At 38.5% G+C, this 12,480-nt stretch overlaps 1 protein-coding gene across 3 annotated transcripts in view; it reads left to right on the top strand.

Moving 5' to 3' along the window:
• Positions 1–12,480, top strand: part of sox5 (SRY-box transcription factor 5) — a 173,784-nt gene that overhangs the window by 83,994 nt on the left and 77,310 nt on the right. For all 3 annotated transcript variants that reach the window (XM_043236838.1, XM_043236837.1, XM_043236836.1), the window contains one exon: positions 1,850–1,922. In XM_043236838.1, the coding sequence (XP_043092773.1) occupies positions 1,897–1,922 (26 nt within the window). In that variant the 5' untranslated portion in view covers positions 1,850–1,896. The remainder of the gene's footprint in view (positions 1–1,849; positions 1,923–12,480) is intronic.

The raw sequence follows: 12,480 nt of genomic DNA, 5'->3' as shown, positions 1-12,480 counted from the left end.
AGAGTAAACAGTGTCAAACTCGAGTGCCGAGTCCAAATCTATTCCAGAACCGTTCGGTTAATTAAAGCCATCCTTCCCCATGTACAAGTGAACAAATCAGCTGTCTTAATTATGATAATTAGCAGCAACATCCTTTCAGATTCCTGCACAAAAAAACGGAGAAATTGAATTGCATGATGCCACTCGTTAACGAGGTCGTCAGTCAAGCAGCGCAGCTAATTACGACAGGAGGGAGATTTCTCTTCAGAGCAACGCAGTGATTTTTCACCAGCGAGTCAAGGAAGACGCTTACACACACAGCGCCGGGGTTCCCCAATGTTATCACACACACACACACACACACACACACACACACACACACACACATATACGGACCTCTGCTTGTCGCGTAACTTCCTGTATGCGAGACTGACTCTAGGGAGGTTTGCGATCGCAACTGGTTTATATTTTCTAGTTCTGTTCTCTTGCCGTTTTAAACGGTTGGCTGCGTCCCTGTGCAGCCTGTGGAGGGTCAGTTCAGACGCTTCAGCTCCCATTTACAAGAACAAGCTGCAAGCAGCCTCTGTCTGAGAGCGTACATCTGTATTTGAGAGGGTATTGTAGATGTGCACTTATGTAAGTGTGTTATCTGTGTGTGAGCGTGTGTGTAGAACAGGGCTGATTGAATTAGAGTAATTAGAGACAGCTCACAGTGTCAGTATTAATCACACTGCAGTCTCATTATGGGCCCTGCACATCATTCCTTTCATCTCGTAATGATCCTCAGTCACCAAGTCACACATATTAACCCACATCCCCCGTTTCTCTTCTCTTTCTGTGGCTCTCGTTCCATCTTACACACTTTTATACGTACATCCATACTTAAACATAACATACCCTCACAATCAATATTATTGTTAATTGCATTATAGAACTGTATATATATATATATGTCTGTGTACTATACAAATGTTGCTGTAAATATGCCTAATATATGCAGTTCTCTATACTGATTTCTACAACATATGTATCTGTCTATTTATCTATAAATATATAACTCTGTTTTTACTAACACTAACAATAGCTAATAAATACTATATAACACAATAAAAACAGGATAACAAAGAGAGAGAGAGAGCATTGGATAACAATTCATCAGTCTCTCTGACAGAAAGCTGGCAAACACAAAACCTTTGTTGAAAAAACTCATATCACATCTAGGTTGAAGTTTGCCCATAGGGATAACATAGCTCCATTTTGCGGATCTTTTCTATGGCCTGATAATACCAAAACTTTAAAGCCTTAGGCAGTATGCAGCATCCCTGCAGTGAAGTATGGTGGATACTTCAGGGATCCCTCTCTGGGGCAGCAACTGGAAAACTCATAAGGATGGAGGGGGAAAATGGATAGAGCTAAGTCCAGATAAACCCTGGAGGAAAACGTGCTGAAATCCGGACAGGCACTGGGTTCTGGTAGATGATTCAGATTCCACCAAGACAATGACCTGTTACATGCTGCAGTAGTCAGAAAGGTTCATGTTTTGGAGTGGCCCAGCGAAATGAGCACCTTTAAAATGCCTCGCATGCTGCTGTTCAAAAACTCCATGGGGAAACAAATGACAAAAATGTAAATACACGATGAGTCTCGAGGACAATAACACGCACTCTTTTAACTCTAAGAGTTGCTTTTTATCATTATTTACATTTTAGTTTAATATCGGATGATTCACTTGGCTTTTTTTTCTTTGACATTGTATTGAAATCTGTACTGCAGTGCCGTTCTTGTATACGTGGTTTCTGAGTTACCTGGATGTCTGAAGTACTGTGCTTGTGCATACTAACCTGTATTCTGCAATGATTATGTGTTGCAGTCTGTTCAACGCAATCCAGCCACACATTCAGACTCTCTACAGGAGGAATGAAGACAGGTGAAGCTGAAGACAGGTAAGAACCAAAGCTCCTGGGGATTTTTACCATAGAACTGGCCTGGCACATCTCATTTCTTTGCCCTACACTGGTGAAACATTATCACACGGATTATATCTTAGCTCTAAGTAAAAGTATACATGTGTTTTCTCTAGCATTGGCTTAACTTTTTTTTTTTCTCCATCATTTTGGTAACACGTCCCACAGAGCTTCAAACACACCACTATTATTGGTTTTATTTTAGATTTTCTTTTTCTAAAAGTGTTTGGTTTGAAGATATCCCAGTAATGTTTTTGGTTATTTATTTATCTTAGATTTTTTTTTAATAGCTGCTGGGCGAACAAACAATTTGTCACATTTGCTGCAATTTTTATTTGTTTATTCATGTATTAATTTTTAGAGTTTTTACAGTATTTGCTGACTAAATGCAACTTTTTTTTGTTCACTTTGTTGTCAAGTTGCATTGTGTCAATTTAATCCATAGTGACAAGATGCCCTGCTGTTGTCACCAGTGGTTAAAGTGTGTTCACTAGACTCTTTGGTTGATAAAAGTGGATACATTCAAGATCTTTTTGTAGTCAAAAACACAGGTTTGCAGTTACACACACTGTACGAATGTATCAACAGGCGTTTTCTTATTTTATTGTATTAATCGTTTGAAAATTACAAATCAGTGGCGGTATATGTAACATCTTAAATGTCTACTTAAAAAAAAAAATCTAATATCTTTAAAAGTTATTGTCTCCAATGTGTTGTTTTATAACAAATTAATAAAATAGCACTTTTGAACAAGAATAATAATTTTAAAAAAACCCATCAACTTGAAGAAATGCTGAAATTAATATCCTGTCTGGGCTCAAGCTTAGGTGTCTCAGCTTTTATTTGATTCTGCTCATTACATGCTGAACTTGTGTTTACACAACAGCAAAGGGAAATATCTCCATTTAAGAAGGAGAGCAAATCTCCAGTGTTCCCAGTGTCATTATTCATCTTTTTCTTTTAATGAATCTGAAATAATTATTTGGTTTGAGGAGTGCAATCCCTAATAAGGTGTAGCAGGAAAAACAACAGGGGAAAAAGGAATCAGGGGAGCGGCGTCTTTTGAGTACAGCCACTGTGTTTGTGTTAATGAATGCAGGTTAGGTTAATGACGAGGAATAGACTTCAAACAGCGCCGTGAGGTTGTCTGTCTCTGATGAGGGTCTTTTTGATGCTTTCTCATAACTGCTTCTAAGGGTAAAGTCTTTGCGTTGGCTGCTCTCGTCTCCGTAGCGCGCTCTGTCACATACACACTGAACTCTGATCGGGGCTTTAGGTCAGCAAATCTGTTTTAGAAATCGGACGTAACGCTCGGTGATTGGAGATTGAAAATGGCTCGTCCAATGGCTAACAGCCGTCCTCACGGGCTGGAGAGAGAGATGCAGTGTGACATCGCGTGAAATCATTTAACAGGTCCACTGAGGTTAACAATGTGGGCTGATTTGGACTTTTAAATAACTTCATATTATCATTACGGTGCTTGTTAAAGTCATGTTTTTTTTTTCCTGTAGAGTCCCAATAAAGCTCAGACCCCATCCGTATGTATATATGAAGTGACACTTGAATATATACTGTAAAAGTAGGGCTGTCAAAGTTAACGTCTTAATTTAATTAAATGCAGTTTAACACATTTATCTAATTATATTTTTCCTTACCGATCTACATATAGTTTTGTTGGGGGGAAATAATTACTACTTAGATTGCGTTAGATTGAATAGCTGTTGTTTTTGCGTCTATAATAACAGGTCTCCTCGCAAAGAGAATAATCATATTTGGGAGTCCAAAATGCCATATTATCTGAACCTCCTTAGTATATATTTCTTTAACTGCATTTGTTTTTACATTCTTTCTCTGTCTTTTACGTCCTATCGCCAGTCATTCTCTCTGTATCCGTCTTATTTGATGTTGTTAAGTGCATGTTGTCTAGCTGACTGAGGTCTGTTTAATTTGATCTAACCAGATGAAAACAAACAGGCTGTTGCATCACTCATCTCTCTCCTTTAGACTTTTTCCTTCCTTCCTTCCTTCCTTCCTTCCTTCCTTCCCTCCCTCCTTCTTTTTTTCTGGTCTGCTTCTCCTATCACTCTTTTGTCTACATACCATTCTGTTCACTTCTCCTTCATTCACTCACTCACTCTCTCTCTCATTTGTTCATTTTCTTTTGTTCCCTCAATAATTTCCTCCTCCTTTTTTTCTCCCCCACAAGCTTTCTCTCGCACTAATTGTGTTGTGAAACACCTTTGCTGTGTGTTCGGGGCCCGAGTCCATCAGGGCCAATGTGAGTGTGTGTGTGTGTGTTAGTGAGCGTTTGATGTGTAGTGCTGTCCGCGCTGCTCTGTATGCTGGTGAGAAGGGGATCATTATGTGTGCTTGTATTCGAGTCGTTTTTATTTAAGACGCCAGACAATGGACTGGTGATTGAAGAAAACAGCAGGCTGACAATGAGTCTCTGTGTCTGATAATGCAGCACCATCCTGCCGGGCGGCTTTAGGAGGGCCCCGGCTCATTGTGGCTCTGAGGAGAAAGGGAGAGAGGGAGAGAGAACAAACCCGCTGCTTAGTAGGAGGAATATTTTGTCGTGGTATGTCATTATTTTGCAAATTTGTATTATCTCATCATGTTGTCTTCATTGTAATTGCGGCTAATTAGAGGGCTAGTTAGAGGCCGGGCTTTGAGGCTAGCTTTAGCGTGAAAGAAGCCCGCCGATTAGCACTCTCCACCGGAGGAAGCACAGAAAGGGGAGATTAATCTGGTTACCTTGACGACACTCGCTTCCATCTGCGAGGAACAATGCGGTTTTGTTTCTTTGGATCAGTTCGGATCAACAGAACGTGGTGCTCTCGCTTTAACAATGCCCAATTCTGTCTAACCTTCTCTGCCGCCCTCCTGTTTCGGGCCCCCCTGCCACCTCTACTCCTCCTTCTCCAAATCTTCATCCCCTCACCTCTTCATTCCTCGGCTTTCTCGCTTTTTGACATCTTCGTGATCTTTCAGACAGCGTGACTTTTGAAGTGTGCGTGTTAGAGATGGTCATCGTGGTTGTTTTTGTCTACTTCACATGAAAGATTAATCATCTAATTCACAAATATAGTGAAACAAGTACTTCACAAATACATCACCCAGCTATTTGACAGGTAAATCATCCAACTGTTCAAGAACTTGAAATGTAAATAATTAGACTTCTAGGCAGTTACATATCATTCAAATGTTCATATACTGGAAGTGCATACACAGTTAAATCAAGTATGGGGAACTCAACACCCAAGTCATTCGACTACTTGACAGAAAAATAAACTCAATACTTGACAGTTAAATCATTTGAGTACTTGTAAACTCAACAAATCTAGTGCATTCAAATAAACAACAAACAAATAATCTTTCCAATCGATCAGTAAATCAATTGATTACTCAGCACTTACCAGATAAATCATCTGAAAAGTTAAGTACATACCAAATATCATCCAACGGGTTGAGTACATGACAGTTACATCATGTCAGTACCCAAGAACTCAACCAGTAAGTCATCCAACTACTTGCTAACTTGACAGATAAATAATTTCTGTACTTGTAAACTCAACAAATATAAACCACCCAAATACTCAATTAAACTAAAAATCCATTTGACCATTTGACAAGTAAATAATTTGATAACCCATCCCGACTAGTCAAGTGCATGCCAGATATTATCCAACTAGTTGAGTACATGAGATGTACTGTGTACTGAATACTTGTAAACTCAACAAATATAAATAATCCAAATACTCAACAGACCAATAATCCAACCATTAACTCGTTTGATGACTACTCCAGAACTTATAGTATATTATTACTGAACAGAAAAAGCATCTGATGACTTGAATTCTCAACAAGTACTATTACTTGAGTACTTGGGGTACATGTGACCTGTTTTTTGATTACTCTGATATTCGTGTCAATCCCTAGTGTGTGTTGATTGAAAGGCAGGAGAACAGGGTTGTGTGTTGTGACAGGCAGAGGTTACCAGAGGTTGTGACCTTGTCACACCAAGCCTGAAAATGTGTCCTCAAATCCCTCTCTGGGCTGAAAAGCACTTAATGAAATAATACACTCGCCTGACTGTAGACACAGCTCAGGGACTCCCCGGCTAACACCAGCCTCGGAGACACTGAGCTTGTACAGTGGAAGAGAAAAGGCTGTTAAAAGTTAAAAAAAAAAAAAAAAAAAAGTCTTTTGTTTTCTTTGTGATGAGGAGGAAAAGAGAGAAGGAAAAAGAGGAAGAAAATCAGCCTTGCAGATCACATGTAAGTGTTCATTGTGATGAGCAGTTAGAGTTGGAGCACAAAACGCTGTCTCTCCATCTGGTGTTCACTTTGCACTCTGAACAGAAAGAGAGAGGGAGAGACACAATTGAAAGAATGCCAGTGACATCTGCTCCCATGGGCGCCACAATGGAGATCCATAGAGATCATACTCACACAGCCCTCACTTACAAAGACACCACTGTACGTGTGTGTGTGTGTGTGTGTGTGTGTATGTGTGTGTTCACGATCCATGTGATCTGGGACTCCACAACATCTTGACAAAGCCATGCCCATTGTGCCATCCAAAGATGAAACTCTCAAACTTCTGTTCTGTATTATAATTTAGAGAAATGTACTGAAATACATTATTTATTTATGTTTGGATATTGTTGACAGTCTGTCGGTCTGACAACTTTATGCCATTGTTAAATATATAACATGTGTTCCCAAACGAGTTAAGTAAGACATGATGTACAAGCAGTCTGTCGTTACTGCTAAAATAAACACAGACATAGTGATCACGTTTCTTATTTGCAGATTATGACCAGCTGACTTTCACTTATTCTATGAATATATATATATATATATATATATATATATATATATATATATATAAGTATATATTTGACATGAAATGTGTTGAAATTGAAATTCTTAATTATTTTATGTAAAAAAAAAAAAAAAAAAAAATTATACATGACAAATTGACTACTGTAGATAGGAGACTGTTCACCAGGTACAACAGTAAATGATACAATTATACAGTTTAGTAATTACTGTATATCAAACTATTTGACTGCACAATGTCACATCAGAATTACGTATTTCAAAGAGCAGTGTAATAATAGCATTATATTGTATTGTGATGGCAGTTTATTAGCACATACATATTTTGCCATGTGCTCTGCTGTTAAAATGATTTCTTTCTTTCTATTTTTAGAAATAAATGAATACTTTTGTTCAGCAAGGATAAATATTTAGCACAGCTGCTTTTTAAGAACTGATACTTAGAAATGCTTCTTGAGCAGCGAATGTGAATATTAAAATATCTGAAGAATCATTTGAATGTAGTAAAGATGAACAAAATGTATTAAAAAAAAGTAGTAAAAATCTATATTAATCTATTCACTATATTTTTTATCAAATAGGTGCAGGTTTGGTAAGCATAAGAGATTTTAAAAATATTAAAACTTCTCATCGACCCAAGTTGTGAATATTAGTGTAAACAATTTAATTTATAATAACTTATTACTTTTTACTTGACATGTTAGAATTCACAAATGTACCTGTTTTTCCAGTTTCAACTTAAAGCATCTTCTATCCAAGCAAATGAGGGTAAGGCTAGTGTGAGTATGTGGGTTTGTTAGTGCGGGGGTGTGTTTTTGTGTTCCTGCATACTTATCTTTGAGGAAAATTTCCCCTGTTGTGCTTCATGTGCATTCAAACTGGAGTCTGACGATACGCTCGTAATTTTCGTAAGTCATCTCTCTCCAAATCGCTTCAAAGATTTGCAGAGTGCCAAAGATTTTCACCGTTTTTTTCCTCGGGCCAGTTCTGGCGCGGTGCAGCAAGGAGTGGGGAACAACAAAAACCAAAACAACCAACAATATCTGAACAGAAAGTGTTTTTTATAGGGCTCCGTCGAGATGAACTTTAAGATGTGTCTCCAACGGCACACATCTGCTGCGTGTGGTACATCTGTTCTTCAGCCAATGAAAGCTAACAGGAAGTATCCTCATTATTGAAGCGTCGCTGATTATTCATACATTCACTCAATCATTTGTTCACCCACCTGTTTACTGGTTCACTCCTTCACTCCCTGAAAATAGCTGCTTGATTTGAATGAAGAGTGTCTTGTGTCTTTACAGAAGAAATGAGGGTGTTTTGTGTGGGGGAAATTGCTGTGGTTCGAGTTTACATATGGAAGCCAACCGTAATGTTGGAATTTGGAGCCAAGATGGCTCTCATCATGCACTTGACCAGATCTGTGTGTGTGTGTGTGTTTGTGACTACACCTGATGATTATGCCTGTTTTGGCAGGAGCAGTGAGGTCTATGGTGCCACGTCCTCTCAGTGGTCTGCTTACCGTCATGGCAACCCAGCCGTGGCCCCGCTCTCTTAATGGCAGCGTTTATGACATGATGTCACCTGTGTGAGCAAGCTATTGTTTGACTCCTGCCCACGTGGCATTTTCCCCCCCAAATACATGGCCTCTCTGTTACATACGCACTAGAGGAAACGACGAAGAGACAGGATGTGAACAAGCACCTTTCGCGCTGCCCTAAATTCTACTGCTTCAGTCATGGCTCCTTAATAACCTATGAGACTTCAATGCTAATGAAGTTTTTTCATGTTGTTCTGAAAATGTATGATTTTTTTATTGAGAATATGATGCTGGTTCTTTTCAGTATAATGAAAGTGAATATGGACTAGGGTTGTCATGCTCCAAAACACGTGCAAGTCGTCTGAAAGTGGTACAAGCGCCGCATGAAATATGTTCATTGAAAATCTCAATATTTGCACTGGCGTGTTCATGGCATGTTCAAAAAGTACTTTATCTAACATCTTTTCAGTGCCGTAGTTGATTACGTTCAGAAAAGCTGAATGATTTGTTCACAAGTAGAACTGATATGTTCCTTTTGATGAGGCTATAAATCTATCATACAATTATACTTTCATTTAGTGCTTGAGTTATTTATTTTTCTGGAGCTTTTGTATCTTTTTTTTATTCCCATTCATTGTGATTGCACCACCAGCAACCAGATAACCCAGCCACCAGCACATTGCTCAACATTTCTCCCTTTCTTTTCCACAGTAGAATGTCATAAAAGACGTCTAGGAGAACCAGTAAAAATATTTAATTTCTCTCTTTTTCTAATACATTCTTGCCACCTACACATCCACATCATGGCATGTAACAGCCTTGTATTTTCTTTTTCTAATGAAACAATCAGAAGTGTGCGTAATTATGAACGTGGTGTCCGTAGAGATCAGCGAACAGATGGGAATTAGTCGTTGTTGAATATCAAAGAGTGCATGGCATGGGAAACAGATCCTACAATCAGAGGAAGTGACATGCAAGTGAGATAAAGAATAAAAAGTAAAACCAACAGAGAAAGTGCAGAAGAAGCAGAGCAAACTCATGACTTGATATAGGTACCCAAGAGATTCTTTATTTTTTTATTTATTTATTTTTTTGGTGAGGCAGCTTGCAACCAGGGTATTGTCTTTCCCAAACGCACACACACATACACGGGTCCCCTCCCCTCGTCGTGCCATGCAGTCTGCTTGGCGATGCCCTCTGTGCCATCTGTAGCCTGTGCCCTGTGTGCATGCCCCTCCCCCGCCCTGCACTGTGCTGGGTGGGCTTAACCATCTGTGTGCCAGAGGGGGATCACAGGAAATGGACATGATTACTCACAATCATACACAAGCACGTATACATCAATTTTCTGCATGTTTGATCCTTAACTGTACTACTATGTCTTGTAGATTTACCAGAAGTACTGTATGCTGATGATAATGAGCAATAATAGTTATATTAGGGTGTAGTGTAAAAAGTAGTGACCAGTATATTGGTCAGGCCAAGTAATTGGCTGGTATTGGGCCTTGTGTGATCTTGATTTCAATAATTGTTTATTATATATTCATTTGTACATTTATTTCATATAATATTTCATTATGCATTAATTATATTCATTAATAATATTAAGTCTATATTTTGATTTATTAGCTACATTTGTCATTATTACTGTCATTTATTATATCATATTTAGCCATAGAATATTTGTTAAATACAATCATATATTATGTATTTTTTATTTTATTTTTTTTGCCAGGGATACTTATCAATTATGCTATCCTTTGATCTATTTGTTCAATACAATAATTTATGTAATTTTTTTATATTATGTATTTGTTATTATTATAATTATTATTATTATTATAAATAATATCAATATATATATATATATATATATATATATATATATATATATATATATATATATATATATATATATGACTATATTGTGCTATGAAGTATAAGTACTAAATAAATATTATTTTGTAATAATTACATAGTAAAAACATTGTCCCTTCTGGCTTTTTTTCTTTCTGTCCTCCCCTCTTTTGTTTTTCCGCTTTCCTCCTTTGCATTCCCAGAATCCTCCCTAAGGAAGTTAGTGCTGGATGGCAGTGTTTGAGGGTATTTGGCAGTCTGGGAATGGGGAAAAGTCTTGGATGTTTGGCAGGTTTAAGATGTGTGTGTGTGTGTGTGTGTGTGTGTGTGTGTGTGTGTGTGTGTGCGTGTGTAAGGAAGGATCTAGGATGTTTGGAAGAGATTACATGGCACCATGTCTGACAGTTTGGCATGGTAAGTGTTGGCCGTATGTGTTTGTTAGGTAGTCTAGGAGATTTGCCGCTCTGAGGGTCAGCAGTGTCAGGTGTTTGGCTGGAAAGGGGAGGTGGTGTAGGGCTTTGAGCTTGTAGTCCTCAGGAGCTGACAGGACCGTGGTGGGCAGAGTGGAGTGTTTGGCGGTGGGAGCATGAGGGGGCAGAATGGGTGTTCTGGCAGCCGAGTCCAGGATGGACGGGGACGCCCATGGCACAGAGAGGAAACATGGCTGGAGGATTACACAGAAAGAGAGAGAGGAGTCTGGGTGGCAAAAGGGAAAGCCGAGAGAGAGAGAGGATGTGCCTTTAGGTGAACAGGATTAAGAGAAAGATCTGTTTGCGGTTCCCCTCAGAACTCCTGCTGCCTCTCTTTCCTTCTTGCTCTCCCTGGAAGGCTAATCGGCTTCCTCAAAAGCAGTCATTGCAAACATTATAGTTCCTGCAGAACAAACAAGAACACCACCGCCGTACCGTAACTTTCTATCCCCAGAGGAAAGAAAAATAACAAACGAGATCTCTTTGATATCGACAGTGTTTTTCCTAGATGGCAATGAAATGACACGGAGAGCAAATGGAGTCTCCTGCTTCTCAGAGTGCTCTCCTGAGAGAAAGACTGCAGTCTCATATGTATGAAAGCCTGTTTCATACATAGGAAGAAATAAAAAAGGTAACTCTGTGATAATGAAGTCCCATCATGCGAGATGGAGTTGCACTTACAAGCTTCCGTGCATGTGTCTCCTCCTGAAGTTCAGAAAGAAACCCCAACAGTATCTCAAACTCTGGGTAATACATTTTCAGATTCTCTGGTAGACACAATCGACTTCCCAAACAATAACCTCTATTTTCATCACTCAGTGGAGCTTTGGTCTTCGCTTCATTCACTGTTAAGAGGCGAATGCGGTGGCAGCATCAGTAGAGGCGTGGAGGCAGGCGGAGGATGAGGAGGTGTTGTAGCTGCAGGCTGGAGATCTGAGAGCTTCGCTCCATCCAGCTTCTCACAGATGGACTTTTAGAGAAGCTGCACAAAGCCACTGTGGAGAATCATCTCAACGCTACTTTCTCCCTCTCTTGTTTTACTTTCCTTTCTCATTTCTGCATGAGCTGTCTCACCACAGGCATAGAAGTGTTGAGGCCATCTAGGAGCATGTGCTCTTGAGTTTGCAGGAGAGACCTGTCAGTTATATACTCTTGTCAAATTCTGTCCCGTGTAGAACCCTGCATTGACTCCTAAATTAAAATTTTGTGGGGAGGTTTCTAGTATTTTCATAGACTTTGATTTGCTTGATTTGGTTCAGCTACGTATAATTAGAAAAAGGAGCTCCTCTCTATACAGGACATTGAGAAAGAATGGGCACAAAGCTACCAGGTATCATCTGAAATCTACTTTCTGTGCTCTCAATTACAGAATCGTTGTTGAAGCTAATTGATATTAATCATGATTGGATATGAATGTACAGTTCACATTTTGTATATTTCTTAAGAAAATTAGCAATACGTCTTTCCAGACTTTTAAATAACTTATTTAAAATAGGTTTTCTATTTTTTATTTCTGTGATTATGAAGCTGAATTTTCGCAGCCATTACTGCAGTCTTAAGTGTAGCATGAGTCTTTAGAAATCAAGAAACATTTCTTATTATTATCGGTGCTGATACACTTTTTGATAAACAGAATTTTGAAAAGAACAGCATTTCTTTGAAAGTGTCTTTACTAGTAATGTGAAATGTTTTTTTTTATTGGCTTTTGTTTATATATATATATATTTATATATACATATATATGAATACAAGTGTATATATATATATATATATATATATATATATATATATATATATATATACATATGAATATGAATACAAGTGTA

This window comes from Puntigrus tetrazona, chromosome 4 (genome assembly GCF_018831695.1).
Source record: "Puntigrus tetrazona isolate hp1 chromosome 4, ASM1883169v1, whole genome shotgun sequence".
NCBI classification, from domain to species: domain Eukaryota; kingdom Metazoa; phylum Chordata; class Actinopteri; order Cypriniformes; family Cyprinidae; genus Puntigrus; species Puntigrus tetrazona.
Note: the sequence above shows the minus strand (reverse complement) of the source record. Positions and strands in the feature narration are given on the sequence as shown.